General features: G+C 43.7%; 1 protein-coding gene across 4 annotated transcripts in view; it reads right to left on the bottom strand.

Moving 5' to 3' along the window:
- The window catches only part of KANK4 (KN motif and ankyrin repeat domains 4), a 594,294-nt gene that overhangs the window by 46,563 nt on the left and 532,066 nt on the right, over positions 1–15,665 (bottom strand). For all 4 annotated transcript variants that reach the window (XM_069232543.1, XM_069232544.1, XM_069232542.1 and 1 more), the window contains 3 exons: positions 13,240–13,327; positions 7,649–7,868; positions 5,639–5,781 (listed from right to left, as the gene is read on the bottom strand). In XM_069232543.1, coding sequence (XP_069088644.1) covers positions 5,639–5,781; positions 7,649–7,868; positions 13,240–13,327 — 451 coding nt within the window. The remainder of the gene's footprint in view (positions 1–5,638; positions 5,782–7,648; positions 7,869–13,239; positions 13,328–15,665) is intronic.

Below are 15,665 nucleotides of genomic sequence, written 5' to 3'. Positions count from 1 at the left end.
GGATTCTCCAAAATACAATCTATACAATGGCAAACCTTGTTAAGATAGTTCAGTCACGAGATAGACTGCATCAAGTGGCCCCCTCATTACGTGCTCCATGAGCGACCTTTTCAGAGTTGCATGCAGATTAGTACAAACTGAAAACCAAAGTGTAACTGGAGCCAATTTAATATGATCTCTCTGGTATCTAAGGTCATTCTCCTGATGGCAAAAAAGACAGTAGGAGGAAGGGCTATTGTTCTCTTTAGTAATTTATTTTCAGTACCCTGCAGAAGATGACCTTCTGCATAGCCCCATCTGCCTATGATTTTAGCTTTGTCTACTATAAGCACAGATGGCACATGCAAGTTCCCACACCTGATTCTGTAGCTGGCACTTCACTCCCCCGTTAACTCTTTGAATTTGATAGGTACTTATTGTTAGAAATGGGGTCTCTAGCTGGCAGTCGGTTTGCACCCTGTCCAAGTAGGGACCCTCACTCTAGTCAGGATAAGGGAGATACCCGCTCAGATAAGCCCTGCTCACCCCCTTGGTATCTTGGCACGAGCAGTCAGGCTTGTCTCAGAAGCAATGTTGAAAACATTTGCACATAACACACAGTAATAAGTGAAAACACTACAAAAGGACACCACACCAGTTTTAGAAAAATAGCCAATATTTATCTCTACAAAACAAGACCAAATATGATAAAAATCCAACATACAGTAATAAAAATATGAATGCTGCAAGATGTACTTTACATTACAGTTCCTTGAAGTCGATAACTCCACCTGGGGCTATCACGGCGTCGTGAACAACAAAACCAAAAGTTCAGGCTGGCCTCGGCGTCGCAGGCCAGCTGCAGTGTCGGGAAGACCCACAAACAGTACCTTGGATTCGCAGGGCGTCGTGATCCTCGCGGTTAGATCCGGAGAGTGGCGTTGCCGGTGTCGCTTCCGAAGTCGGTGCAGGAGTCGTCGGGCCCTTGAATTCACGCACCTCGGGGATCGAACTCTGGGCTGATGAAATCAGGTGCACTGGCGGGGATGGCGTCGGGGCTGAGGTGCAAAGCGGGACAATGCACCGTGCGGTGCCCACAGATCACGGTGCAGGCAACGGCTCGGTGAAGGCGTCCAGCGGCGTCGGTGAGACCAGGGCTGCGGTGTGAAACGGGGCGGTGCAATGTGCGGTGTCCACAGGTCACGGTGCAGGCAGCGTCGTCGTCATTGCGGAAGCGCTGTCGTCGGTAGGCCAAAGCCAGCGGTGCGGGACGGTGCTTCCTGACCCTCACGAGCGGTGTCCACAGGCCACGGTGCAGGCAAGGATGCCTGGTGACAACACTGGAGCCGATGGTGCTGGCGTCGGTGGACCGGGGCTGCGGCGCAGGATGGGACGGTGCTTCGTGCTCCTCACGAGCGGTGTCCACAGGCCACGGTGCAGGCAGCGGCGCCGGTGTCAGCAGAAGCGACGTCGTTGGGATGCCCAGGCTCCGTGTGAGCAGGTGACGCCGGAGTGTAGGGCCCACAGGTCACGGTGCGAGCAGCGGCTCGGTGAAGTCGTCCGATGACGGCGCTGGTGAGACCAGGGTCACGATACAAAGCGGGGCAATGCGACTCCGTGCGGCGCCGGCAGGTCACGGTGCAGGCCAGCAGCGTCGTTGGCGGCGTCGCAGTGGTTTCTCCTCTTGGACAGCACAAAACACACAGTCCCCAGTGCTGCAGGTCGAGGAAACTGAAGTCTTTGGTGTCCCTGAGACTTCCAACAGGAGGCAAGCTCTACTCCAAGCCCTTGGAGAATTTTCTCAAGCAGGACACACAGCAAAGTTCACCCTTTGCACTCTTTTCAGGCAGAAGCAGCAACTGCAGGCCAGTCCAGCAAAGCAACACAGCAAAGGGACAGTACTCCTCCTTCAGCTCTTCTCCTGGGCAGAGGTTCCTCTTGATTCCAGAAAGATTCTAAAAGTCTAGGATTTTGGGTCTGCTTCTTATACTCAGTTCTGCCTTTGAAGTTTCCAAACTTCAAAGCAAAGTCTCAAGTGTTTGCAAGATCCTTCCTTGTCCAGGCAAGGCCCCAGACACTCACCAGGGAGTCGGAGACAGAATTATGGGAGGGCAGGCACAGTCCTTTCAGGTGTGAGTGACCACTCCTCCCCTCCAGCACAGATGGTTAATCAAGATATGCAGGCTACACCCCAGCCCCCTTTGTGTCACTGTCTAGAGGAGAGGTGTGAACAGCCCAACTGTCAAACTGACCCAGACGGGGAATCCACAAACAGGCAGAGTCACAGAATGGATTAAGCAAGAAAATGCCTACTTTCTAAAAGTGGCATTTTCAAACGCACAAACTTAAAATCAACTTTACTAAAAGATGTATTTTTAAATTGTGAGCTCAGAGACCCAAAACTCCACATGTCCATCCGCTCCCAAAGGGAATCTACACTTTAATCAAATTTAAAGGTAGCCCCCATGTTAACCTATGAGATGGACAGGCCTTGCAACAGTGAAAAACAAATTAAGCAATATTTCACTATCAGGACATATAAAACACATTACTATGGGCCTCATTCTGACCCTGGCGGCCGGTGACCGCCAGGGTCACCGGCCACAAGCACCGCCGACAGGCTGGCGGTGCTCCGAAGGGCATTCTGACCACGGCGGTTCAGCCGCGGTCAGAAAGGGTAAACCGGCGGTCACCTGCCGGTTTACGGCTGCCCTTCTGAATCCTCCATGGCGGCGGAGCGCGCTCCGCTGCCATGGGGATTCAGACACCCCCTACCGCCATCCTGTTCATGGTGGGAAACCCGCCATGAACAGGATGGCGGTAGGGGGTGCCGCGGGGCCCCTGGGGGCCCCTGCAGTGCCCATGCCAATGGCATGGGCACTGCAGGGGCCCCGTAAGAGGGCCCCGCAAAATATTTCAGTGTCTGCTATGCAGACACTGAAATACGCGACGGGTGCCACTGCACCCGTCGCACCTTCCCACTACGCCGGCTCAATTCTGAGCCGGCGTCCTCGTGGGAAGGTTGATTTGCCCTGGGCTGGCGGGCGGCCTTTTGGCGGCCGCCCGCCAGCCCAGGGCAAATCTCAGAATCACCGCAGCGGTCTTTCGACCGCGGTGCGGTGTTCTGACGGGGTTACTTTGGCGGGTGGCCTCCGCCGCCCGCCAAAGTAAGAATGACCCCCTATATGTCCTACCTTAACCATACACGGCACCCTGCCCTTGGGGCTACCTATGGCCTACCTTAGGGGTGTCTTACATGTAAGAAAAGGGAAGGTTTAGGCCTGGCAAGTGGGTACACTTGCCAAGTCGAAGTTATAGTCAAAACTGCACACACACACACTGCAGTGGCAGGTCTGAGACATGATTTCAGAGCTACTTATGTGGGTGGCACAACCAGTGCTGCAGGCCCACTAGTAGCATTTGATTTATAGGCCCTGGGCACCTCTAGTGCACTTTACTAGGGACTTACTAGTAAATCAAATATGCCAATTATGGATAAACCAGTCCACAGTACAATTTATATGGGGAGCACTTGCACTTCAGCACTGATTAGCAGTGGTAAAGTGCGCAGAGACAATAAACCAGCAAAAACAGAGTCCAAAACCAGGATGTCAGAAGGCAAAAAGACAGGGGAGACACACCAAAAAGCTTCCAGGTCTAACACTTATGTTAAATAGAGGGGTCCAGAGGGGTCCTGAATTAGCTTGCAATCAGATATAATCCCCCAGTTACGGCACCAAGTCTACCCTTTTTCAGCAACAGTTGCCTATTATAATATGTCTTATTTTACTAATTTACTAAGTGTCACCTCTATTTGTTCGTGTCACCCACCAAACCAAGACAGCACATAAAGTCAGCAGTGCTTACAGACTATTCAAAGTCAAAGAAACAATGACAGCACCGTCTTCATACAAAAGCAAAGGGAGATGTCTGTGCCAACCTTAGGGGGATCTGACTCCGTGGTCAGCAAAGCAGCTTCCTATCCATAAATATATCAAATAAATAAAAATGGAGTTAACACGCACCCATGTTGTTCTCTCTAATGAGTGCCCTCACCATTCCTCCCATATATAACTGAGGCTTGTAGGCCACTATGCAAAGATGACAACAAAGCTATCAGGGACTTTTCAACACCATTAGACTCTAGGAAACCTCATAGTTTGGACCCTTCTACCTTCCCAAAGACGGAGGGCAGGCCCATAAATACCAAGACTATTAGTGGTTTCGTAGAGATGGCAAATTTAGAGATAACAAAGAGAGGATGCAGGCTCTGCAGGCTCAGACCTGTAATCTGTCCAATATCACCCTCCCCAAAAGTTTGAGCCATGAGACAATGAGTGATGTTGGCCAATAGCATTAGGGTCCATCTCTCTTTACTTTTTAAAATATACGAAATGTACTAGAAACTGCATTTAAACTGCATTAAAAACCCTAGTAAATAAGACGGGGGTGCGATAAATCTAAATTAAATTTGTAAATGCCTATGGGGACATTATTCAAACCCAGACTTTTGTTGTTGAGTGGGCTCACTTTACTATACTCACTTTCTCCTCTAAAGTGATCCTGACAGCCAGTGCTAATACATGTTGGTGTGCTGAATGCCAAGGCTAAGTACTGTGGAATCCACCTCATGCCCATTTAATCCACTATTAGACACTCCCTGCCCCATTATTTCACTTTCGTAGGTTCCTGCTTTCTCCCTTTGTGACTGATTTTCCGTCTTCTCTTTCTCCGTCCTTCCCCTTTATGTGTGCTCTTGCTCTTACTCTTGTGAAATGTTCAACGAGGAAAAATCATTGTTGGTCTGCCAAAATTAGGCCTGGTCGGCCCACCGCCAACCACCGGCTGAAATTAGGGGGAGGTCACTGAGTGTTTAATTTTTTTAAAATAGTAATAATAATAATAATAAGTGCCAGGGTTCGGTCAGGAGGCCACTGCAGCTGGCACCACCTATTGCCCCTGCCAGCGATGCTAATGTCAGTACAGACACAACTCCTAACCATCACACTTCTACATAGCGACAATTGAGACTATTAAATTCCTCAAAACTATTAAAATTGCTTAGGAGGCAGGTATTAGTCATTTTCAATGTTTATTGAATCACTAAACAACTGTGATTGTGTTCATACATAAATTAGACAAACAGTGCCAACTTGTGGCAGACTGTTATAAGAGCTGATGTTGACAATTAGGTGCCAATGCCGAGCCCCGAAAACCACCAGCTCAAATTAAGCACTGTGGTCATCCCCATAGGAGTGAGCAGAAAACGCAAAAGGAGAGGTAAGAAGCAAAAAACAATGATTATTCTATGGAAACACACAGTGTTTTATAAGACGAGTAACATAAACATGTAAACAGAAAATAACTTTCATTAGATGTGTTTGTGGAGAAATGGAGCAATAACGTATTTGCCTACATGCTCTAAAGTGTTGGCAAGGCAGATAACAGAAAATGTCAAATAGAATCAGTGCTAGAGGAATCAGGCAGCAGAAGGTCAAACCCGAGTAACATCCTAACATTAAGAGCATGAAATGAGCGGGATGCTTTGCTTGAAACACAAAAATGTTTTACATTTTACAGAAATGCCCTCTGTTCCACAAGGACACCATGTCAAACTCTGGTAATTCAGGTGTCAAGAGAATTTAGATTTTTAAAGTACCTTACTTGCCCTTGTGTTTACATCTCCTTTTTTAAGGAGCGCCAAAACAACGTTCATATCTTCATCAGTCTCAGCAGATGCCAGAGGGGTGAGCATCACTGCTGTGTATCCTGCTTTGTTCTGGTGGTTTACATCACACACTCCTACAACACAAGCACAGGCAAATGAATTACTGTCCATCCAGTGGCGTTTGCAATACAATCAAATGTAGAAGGTGCAACAAAGTTTTTCTCTGTGAAATGGTTTCCAAAAAAAGAATAATTCACTCCTTTATATACTATTACGTATTGATTCTTTTGAAAAAGAAAACTATGCAATTTTCGCTCCCTGTATGTGCAACATCAGCACCTATTAAGAGGATTACTGAAATTATGTGGTAGGGCAGGACCAAATTATGTGATGGCTTGCATTCAATTATTTGGCAAGGAAAGGCAAATTATGTGGCAAGAAAAGGCAAATAAGACATCCTAATATGTGGTTAATAAACAATTCTGAAACATATTTTTATCAATAGTATCTATTTTGACATTTTAATACCGTAATAAAAAAAGTATCAAATTACAAGAAAAATACATAGGTTCCCTATGAATAAACCTATATCCATTTAGCATATCCTACTATAGTATATTTTATAAAGCATTGTTACTTGTGTCCTTTCTACTTCCCCGAGTACAATAGATAGGGCAAAACATACAACGTTCTACCCAGCGACAAACAGCCTAGTGGTACACTTCTTGTGTTAAAGGCTACGCTCCTTTATTCTTTTTGTCTCAATTATAATAAACAATGGTCCTATGCAAAGAGGTTGTAGCTGAAAAATCACGTTTTCCTTTGAATCTGTTTATGACTTTTTCCGGGCAGAAGGGCCCAGTCTGGGATAAAACAGATGGGCAATGGTCTGATCAGCAATGATACAATTGGCACACGAGAATCAGGTTATTTTTTTATTTAAAATAATTTTCCGTAATTAATAGCAAGCAATCTCAGCCCTATAAGTAGTAAATAAAAAGGAAAACTGATGAGATTAGATTTTCGCTATCAATTGATTCCACCCCAACACTCATCAGCACTGTCAATGTGCAGGGTCACTGTTTTAGTTTGAAGGAGTCGCAGTGAAGCGAGTTCGAGATGATATTCTGAGCATTTGAATAGAATCCTTGAAAACATGTGCATTTCTCATAAAAAATGTCCATAACCTCATAATTTGCGTGTGTCTAGATTTTAGGCTTTTGTTAAGGTGTTATGGGTAGTGTAACAGAGTCAATGAAGCTTTCAACAATATTGCATTAGAAGAAAGTTGATGATAAACTACTCATAAGTACAGACGGTTGATATATTCAGTGGAGACTGAAACCAGAGGTAAAAAAAAACATGTAGAGTAATGTAATTTCTAAAAAGAAGCTCATTTGAAAAGTTTAACATTTTCTTCTGAGATGCTTCGCCAGTTCAAGAGCATGCAGCTGTTTCTAAAACGATAATCAGCAAAAACGCACACAGCACCTTCTCCAAAATACATAAAATTATGCTGGAGTTTACTTTTTATATAAGTGTGTGGGAGTCATAATGGATTTGTGCTTTTGCAGTTGTTATGTGGAACCTGGATTTAGCAGTGTTGCCGTATTTGGAAATTACATGTATTAAACAAGTATATTCTTTTAAATGCACACAAAGGACTATAGGGTGTACGTGTACTCCTTTTTCTCATGTTCACATTACATTTGCGTCTTCACAGAGCATGAAATGCAGCATAACAACAAGTGGAAAAATGCAGCTGACATATGGAATACGTGGGGGGACATAAAGGGGGTTATTCTAACTTTGGAGGAGGTGTTAATCCGTCCCAAAAGTGACGGAAAAGTGACGGATTTACCACCAGCCGTATTACGAGTCCATTATATCCTATGGAACTCGTAATACGTCTGGTGGTATATCCGTCACTTTACCGTCACTTTTGGGACGGATTAACACTCCTCCAAAGTTAGAATAACCCCCAAAATCTTTAATATCAACCTGTATCTAGTAGAAGTTTCACGATGGAGAAGTTGGAGTGCGAGACGCTGTAGTGAAGGGCAGTGTTCCCATTCCCATCCGCCATGTTTAGGACCTTCTTCAGCAGCTGCGGGCTGATTGAGCTGAATTCTTTCAGGTAGGCTTCCACCACCGGCGACCTGGATGACTTCTGGCTAGATAACCGGAACCACTCTTTGCAGACGATGCTTAGGGTTTCCCGCTGTACCAAATAAATGCAGTTAGATATGGAATATATTCTGACTTGCTGAAACAAGAGACTGAGCACTTCATTAAATACCGCTTTTTAAATCTGAAAATTGTTACTGCGTTTCAAAAAATATCTGTTCGTCTACAATCCAAAACGATAAAATAAAATAAAATATAAAGCAACCAGTGAAGATTACCAGTTCATTAGAAGCGACTGTAGAAAAGTGAATGCAAAATAATCAGGAGCAGATAGAAAATAGCAAAACAAAGAACTAAGTTATAAGAACAAAGAAACAGTAAAATCAGACATATTTTGATTGAGAAGCTTTCAGCAATGGTTCTGGGCTATTATGAACTACAGAGGGGTTCCCTTACATTGAACGTTAAGCATTTGACTAATCTAATTACTGATGTACAAGTCCTCTGGGGTTTTGCTGATGTGATATAAGAATTAACCTATTTCCTGTGATCCATGAGGTCACAAGTCATGCCATGAATTAACCAGTTCCACCACCAAGAATGGATAGAGTTTTTCTCTGCAGATAAACAGTGGGGCATTATTTTACTAAACCAAATACTCATTGTGATCTCAATTCGTTTTGATATCAGTTTACGACTTGGCACAGTAATTGATTTGTAGACCGCTACTTGCATTGATATTGAATCTGGGTGTGGTAGAATTCCTTCTATTTGGTACGACATACACATCCAAGAATGATTTAATGAAAGTCTTTTTTTGTCATTGGAGAATATGCTTGTGGTAACTTCCTTTCCAATACACCAATACAATAGGACACACATGGCTATTGCATGGTCCTCTATTCAGTAAATCTATAAAGCCAAGTACTTAAAAATAAGTATAAGCACGCGATATTCAAAGAAAAGGCTGAAACTTGAGTCTAATAAATAGTGAACAAAAACAAAACATTGATAAAAATATATATATATCATATTTTCTATCTCAGATTCTACAGATATGGATTATAAACATGTAGGAATGTGCACTACATTGTGACTGAATAGACAGTGTTCTGCTACTAGTAAAGCTGTATTTCTGTAGTAATATAGTGACAAATTATATTGCCTCAATATCAGCCTATAACCCATTGATTTATGTGTTTTTTTGTATTGGATAAACACATAAAAATCTTCTTATATAAAGTTATACAGAGGTTTGCATCTCCCCAGCCCTAGTAGTACGTCTACCTTTGGTAAAAAACTGACCCACAAAACACAGTCCCTTACCCTGTTTGCTGCTCCCAGTAACCGGCTGACTGCAGTGGATGCAAAAGCACAGCAACTGACAGCAGCAGCAAGGTGAGATACAACATATACAGTTCCTCTACTGTAGAAAAATCCACAGGACTCAACTCGACTACTGGAAAATGTAGGATACTAAATGGAAAAAATGGCTGCCAAGAGACTAAAAATGACAAGTATTTGTAGGAAGATGTTTTGCTTTTGTCTCAACAACACAGGGCTACTTTTAGTAAATTGACTATACTGTTAAAAGCAAAACGTTAATTGCATTTTAGCATCAAAATATACACGATATGTTGCCCTTCCTTGTGTTGCATGTACTTAGTGCAATTTCCTGGAACTGAAATTTGCATAAGACGTACTCTATTGCCTAATAAAGAATTGATCACACCCAAGTAGAGTTTTAACACAAAATTGTCCAGTGTGTGTGAATCGTCTTGTAGATCACATAGCAGGATGTGAATATAGTACGGACTGAGAGGGAGAGTGCACACTTGTTTTAAAGTGTGGATGTTGCTAGCAAATGTCATCTGATTTGTGATCAGGAGGGTAGCACTGTGATAGGCATTTTTCAAGGCAGCAAGGTGGTGTTGAGCTTTGGGAGAGTAAATGTGGGAAAGGATGGGGCCTAGACATTGAAGCTTTTGATAGAGGGCTAAGAGGCCAGTTGAAAATTGTCACAGTAACAAGGTCAAGAATATTGACCTGCACATATATTGACTCCACAATATTGAATACCAACATATTGTCAAGATAAGCATACACAGGGCAGTACAAATTTGCTATTCTTACCCAATGTCTCGCTATTTTGCGCCTGGCCAGGAGAAGGGCTATGGCTGCAAAACATCTAAGAGGTTTAGCAACTCCCTCCACATATCCCAGTAATGCCATCAGGGGATCGGAGGTAACTGTAGTATCTAACATTGAAGTCAGTATAGTGAAAACTTCCCTCCAGTATTCTGCCACTCCGCTGCATGTCCATGTTAAATGGGCAAAATCTGCATTATCCACCTTACATTTCAACCATGCAGAGGATCGATAAGGGTCTAGTTTGGCTAAGGCATTGGGTATTATGTAGATTCTACAGAGAAATGTATAATGTAAAAGCTTGTGCCCATGGTTTAGGGAAACCCTGCATGTTTGAGAACAGCATGCATACCATACTTTATCGGATAACTGATGTCCTATGTCCGCCTCCCAGGCCTCCCGCACCCTCTGATCCCGAACAAGAAGAATCTCAAGGCATGCATGGTACAGCCTGGAAATAAAACCAGCGCCAGAGTCAGCCATGATAATTAGCATGAGGGGTGAGAAGTCTTGGGGTGCTAGTGGATAAGAAGGCAGGAGTGCCAGAGTGTACTCTGCAAATGACGGAGGACAAACTGATCCATATACATGGCGGACACAAAATAACTATCCTCGGTTCACTAGAATACATTATCATGTGGAAGAGGTCACCTAGGGTATCAAGTTTAAGAGAGAGAAGTGTATGTTGCACCAATTTTTCCATTGTGAGAGGAAGCCAAGGATTGTTACCCAGAATGATTGACGTTGAGTATAACAAACTGCACGACAAAAGGCGAGCCAAATGGCACCAAGCCCAACAAGTTGTTGCCAGTGGCTAGACAACCGTGGGATCCAAAGGGAGGCTAGACGGGAGCAACGATTGTAAGCGGGTAGAGAATACAGAATCCCTCTCTCCAGTATGGCATATGGTAACTGGACGTCAGGGTGGTACCAATTATAGGCATAGTGGCATTGGCCAGTGAAATAATGTAGTTGAAAATGGGGAATACCAAAACCCCCATGCTCATACGGAAGTGTCAGTACCTCCCAGCGTATGCAGGGTCGCTTCCTGGTGCATATCAAATGTGTAAAGGAACTCTGAAGTGTAGTGAAAAATTAAGTGGTGAGAGGGATCTGTATGTTGACAAAAAGATACAGAAAACGTGGGAGCGCCACCATTTTAATTAGTGCAGTGCCGCCAGCCAGGGATAAAGGGAGACAGATCCAGTGGTCAATCTGTGTGTTTAATTTTTCTAATGCGGGTCCGTAATTTAATCCAGGTTTTTATTCCTTATCTCGATGTATGTAGACATCCAAATATTTAACCTGGTCCTCACGCCAGGAAAGAGAGAACTCACAACTCACGGAGGGATTGCATCCATGAGGGGGAACAGTTCTGACTTATGCCAGTTAACCCGCAGTCTTGAGAAATCGCCAAACCGAGCTATGTCCATATGCACCGGGCTCAGATTCATGGAGGGATGTCAGAGAAACAAGAGGATGTTGCCTGCATAGAGGGAGCCCAACAGAGGTCCTGTCTTGAATTTCAATCCTCTATGCAAGTGTTTCTCCTGGAGGTGCCATATCAGAGGATCCATAGCAATGATGAAGAGGAGAGAGGAAAGGGGTCATCCCTGCCTTGTTTCCCTAGTGATAGGGAAGGCAGGTGACAATGTGCCATTAACTCGGATACGGGCAGTAGGGGAGGAGTACAGCAGCATGAGTACGGAAAAATATTGGAGTTAGTGCCATTTCTAAGAAGCACCAACCCACCTTGCATCAATGAAATGCAATGCAGGCGTTCCCTTCCAAAAAATGCCACTAGTCCCCCAGCGCCATATTTAAAACCTGACGCAGAAACAACACTCAACTAGGAGGTGAGCCTAAATAATGGCACTAAGCCCGATTAGCGTCATTATTTAACACCTGGTCAGACCAGTTGTTAATGTGTTGGTAGGCCCATTTCCAATAGGGAAACACCAAAGATGCCCACCCAACCCCCAGAATCCCCACCACCCACACCACAGGGACACTACAGGAGAAGGAAACCCATCCCAGGTAAGTTGCAGTGTATGTGTGTGGTGTGCCACGGGGGCACCTTAAATGGGGCCCCCTGGCTAGCACTGGGTATGTCGGGATTGCCCTGGGAACACTAGTCTCCTGTGGTGGGCATTGGGCTAGTGGTAATGACTCCTGTTTTTACATAGATAGGAGTCATTTTATGGCTGCTTGTGCATCAAAAATTGATGCTAGACTGACTAGCCTACTGTCATATTTGACCCACTAGCACCATTTCCCCTAATGCCATCCCTCACCGGCTAGTGTTTTTTTTTTTAGATGCTAGTTAGTTATTCCTTAGCTCCATCATGCATCGTTTCTTAAATATAGTGCACGGATGACGTTAAGGAATGGCATTAGCTCGCGTTATAAAAAATTGACGCACAACTGTGCTAGTGCAGTTGTGCGCCATATTTCCTAAATGTGGGCCTAAGGGCCATATGTAGCAAAGCGTTTTACCCATTTTGTGTCTATGGGAAAATGTGTTCGTACATATGGCCCTAAGTGCCTTAAGGAAGAAATTGGATTTTTTTGTACTCTGACATCCTCTTTAAAGAGATGCCTACAATGTTTCCCCTTTTCTTTCGGAGGTGGGCAAGAAAGCGACCTATCACCTTTCCGGCTGATACTTCAGTGTAGCTAGTGATTGATGTAATGCCAAATCAGAATGAAGAGTTTTACAAAGTAATGGTATGTTGGTTTATATTTTAGGGAAGGGACAAGCAGTGCTTTTAAAGTGATGGAAGGTGTTATAGACACTTCTTTTATCTACAGTGTGCTGTTAAGTATCTGCCTGCTACCCTCTCTTGAAGTATTCTTATCCCACAAAGACTGCATGTCAGTAGTTCATTAAAAAAGCAACCTGTAAATGGTAATAAATACTGACTGAATAAGGGCACCAGGGGTTTGAGTTCTGATCGCTTGCCGTCGAGAATCAGTTGAAGTTCCTTTATAGTAATGAGCTATTTACAATTGACTCAAGCGTGACTCTGGGTGGAAAACAGCATATTGCAATCTTTTCGATTATCATATCCGTTCCTACGGATTGAATGGGGGGGCAATTAAAGTTTTTTTTTAAGAACAAACGGACACTGTGTCTAAATATTTTAATTTGTAGAGCGCAAGCTTTATGCACGTTTCCAAATTACTGCAAGACATCATTCCACTGAGTGAACATTTTCTTGGAATATTTTGTGCTGTAATAAACGGTACATTGTATGCTTATGTTTAATAAGAAATAATTCACTAAGAAAAGTACTGGATATAGACAACAAAAGTACCAATTCTTTATCGGGTGTAGCACTGATTTCCGATAGGTGATTGCTCAACAACTGGCACCGATGAAGAAAGTCTTCTTTGAGTTTACATCTGAAAATGAAAAACATTTGTGAATAATTCCTACTAGACCAATGTTATTACACCTGGCGAACCATTTTCTTTTCTGTCTGCACAAGCTTACATGAGGTTGGAGCTGTCATGTTATGCTATCCTCGCATCACCTTTCCAACCAATTTGTCAGTGTCCTCTACGTTCAGCTATGGATCTTTCATGGAAGGATAGTGTGATTTTTCCGACTGTGCTTTATCCTGCTTTGTAAGTCCGCTGTTACACGAAGCCTTTACCCCCTCTCTTCCGTTCTGCTTTCTAGTAATAGTCTCACTGATTTGATTTCTTACCAGCAGACCTAAAAACCAGTCACGCCTCGTGGAGGGAAAAGAGGCAGGGCGGCGCATGGCGGGGGTGTGGGGGAGATGACAAACAAAAAGACAATAATATTTTTTTTTTAATAAGTACCTTACTCGCCGCCTCCTCCGCGGCGCTCCACTCCGTGGTCTTCACTGCAGAAACAGGCTCTCACCCTGCCCTGCAGCAAATCCTAACACTGCTTTCATGCTGCTGGTAGCATAAAAGCAGCGTTAGGAATGGACAGAGCGCCCCGCCAGGGTGATCTGTGGCAGAGTGGGAGTCTCTGCCTTCTGTCTCCAACCTGGCAACACCGTGCCAGGTTGGAGAGAGCCCAGTGTGCATGTGTCTTTGGCTGGCTCAAAATGGCTGGCCAAAGACACATGTGCAGTGAGTGGGAGTGTTCGTCACTCCCCCTCTGTCCGTGTCACACCCCATGGGCCCGCCCCTTTTATAATAAAACGATAACAGACATAGTTTACTTTTACAATGAAACAATAATAAACATAGTTTATTGTAAACGTTTTGCAGCTGCTGCTGCTGGTGGGGGGTGATGCTTCTCCACCATAGTGGAAGAGCCACCGCTGCTAAAAACTCCTACTTATTAGGTCCCTAGGTTAGAAAAGAGAAGTGGGATATTAAGTTATACTAGCAGGCAGGAATATTGAAAGTGATTGATCATTCCTTGAAGGGAGAGCTGAGGATATTGCTGAGTCACATTTCACTGGAATGATCTTCCCCATAACGTCTAACAACCTCGTCCTTCAATCAGACCTCTTCTGTGTAATATCATGGTGGCATCTAGTTTGTTGTACAGCCTACTTAACACAAACAGTCTGTCTTCCCCACATGCAGTGTCCGTAACTTTTGCATCTGCTAGTTCTACCATTTAACCGAAGGCTACTCAACAGTGCTCCAAATGAGACATTGCCCAGTTATTTTATGGTTTTTAAGTACTTCGTGTATTTGGTGTCTGGGATATGGAGCTTCTCTCTTTTCATCATACAGCTTCTGTCTTTGCATGCTCTTGTTGTAGATCAAAAATGTATCCTGATAGCATCCGAATGAGCTCTCTTCTCTCCAACAACAGGATATTTATTAGACTGTATTTACCTCCAAATTTGCTGTTGCTCGAATATCACTACTGTGCCACTATCCTTGTCAGATCACCCCTAGTTGCATTTACTCTCCCGGAGCATTGTCTCTCAGTACTAAAGTGAAACCATCACCATAGATAGCCATGGGAAACTGCTTCACATCCAAATAACCAGCTACTACCAAAAATCATTTATCATCTCAGCACCCTTTTACAAAGAAAACCTAAAATGAGTATACCATTACATCTGAAGACAAAAAAAAAAGAAACTTAAATCAGCCATTGCTATACTTTGGAACCAAATATTTTATTCACTCGATCACAGAAGGGGTCAAGATTTTAGTTTAGCCTCTTTTTTCAACTGGAGATAGTAGTTTAGACCTTAAAAGATGCATTTTGATCATCTCAATTGAATAAACTTTAGGCAGTTCAAAAAATTGAAATGGGTAGCTACGAGACTAATACAGCACCAAATGGAGTGGTACCAATAATCAGACAACTTCCATCCAGAATCCCGAACAAAAGGGGAAGTGAAACCGCACTAGGAACATCTAAGACTTTTGCTCCTTGCGTTCATACAAGACAAAAGCACCGCCTACTCCTAACCATCTTTCAATGGGTTTGGATACAACTTATCACACAAACCTAATAGTTAGGCTGGTGGAGATGAACAAAGGCGGTGTAAAACGTGGACTTCCTCAGGGTTTGCCATTGTTACCCACCTTGCTTAATGTCAACAATAGGCCACCAGTGGTATTGATTAGAATTAACCTGTTCACAGAAAATAACCACATTTACTGTTCGGTTTAAGGAAACTAGGATAGCCTCAGTGAACCTATCTAAATATGCCTTTTCTCAATTTGTGGATGGATGATCGCAAACTACTTATGCCTAAACAGGCAAAATCTGCAAACCTTACATTTTCAA

The sequence above is a fragment of the Pleurodeles waltl genome, chromosome 4_2 (genome assembly GCF_031143425.1).
Source record: "Pleurodeles waltl isolate 20211129_DDA chromosome 4_2, aPleWal1.hap1.20221129, whole genome shotgun sequence".
In the NCBI taxonomy this organism is placed as follows: domain Eukaryota; kingdom Metazoa; phylum Chordata; class Amphibia; order Caudata; family Salamandridae; genus Pleurodeles; species Pleurodeles waltl.
This window is presented reverse-complemented; position numbering and strand designations above follow the sequence as displayed.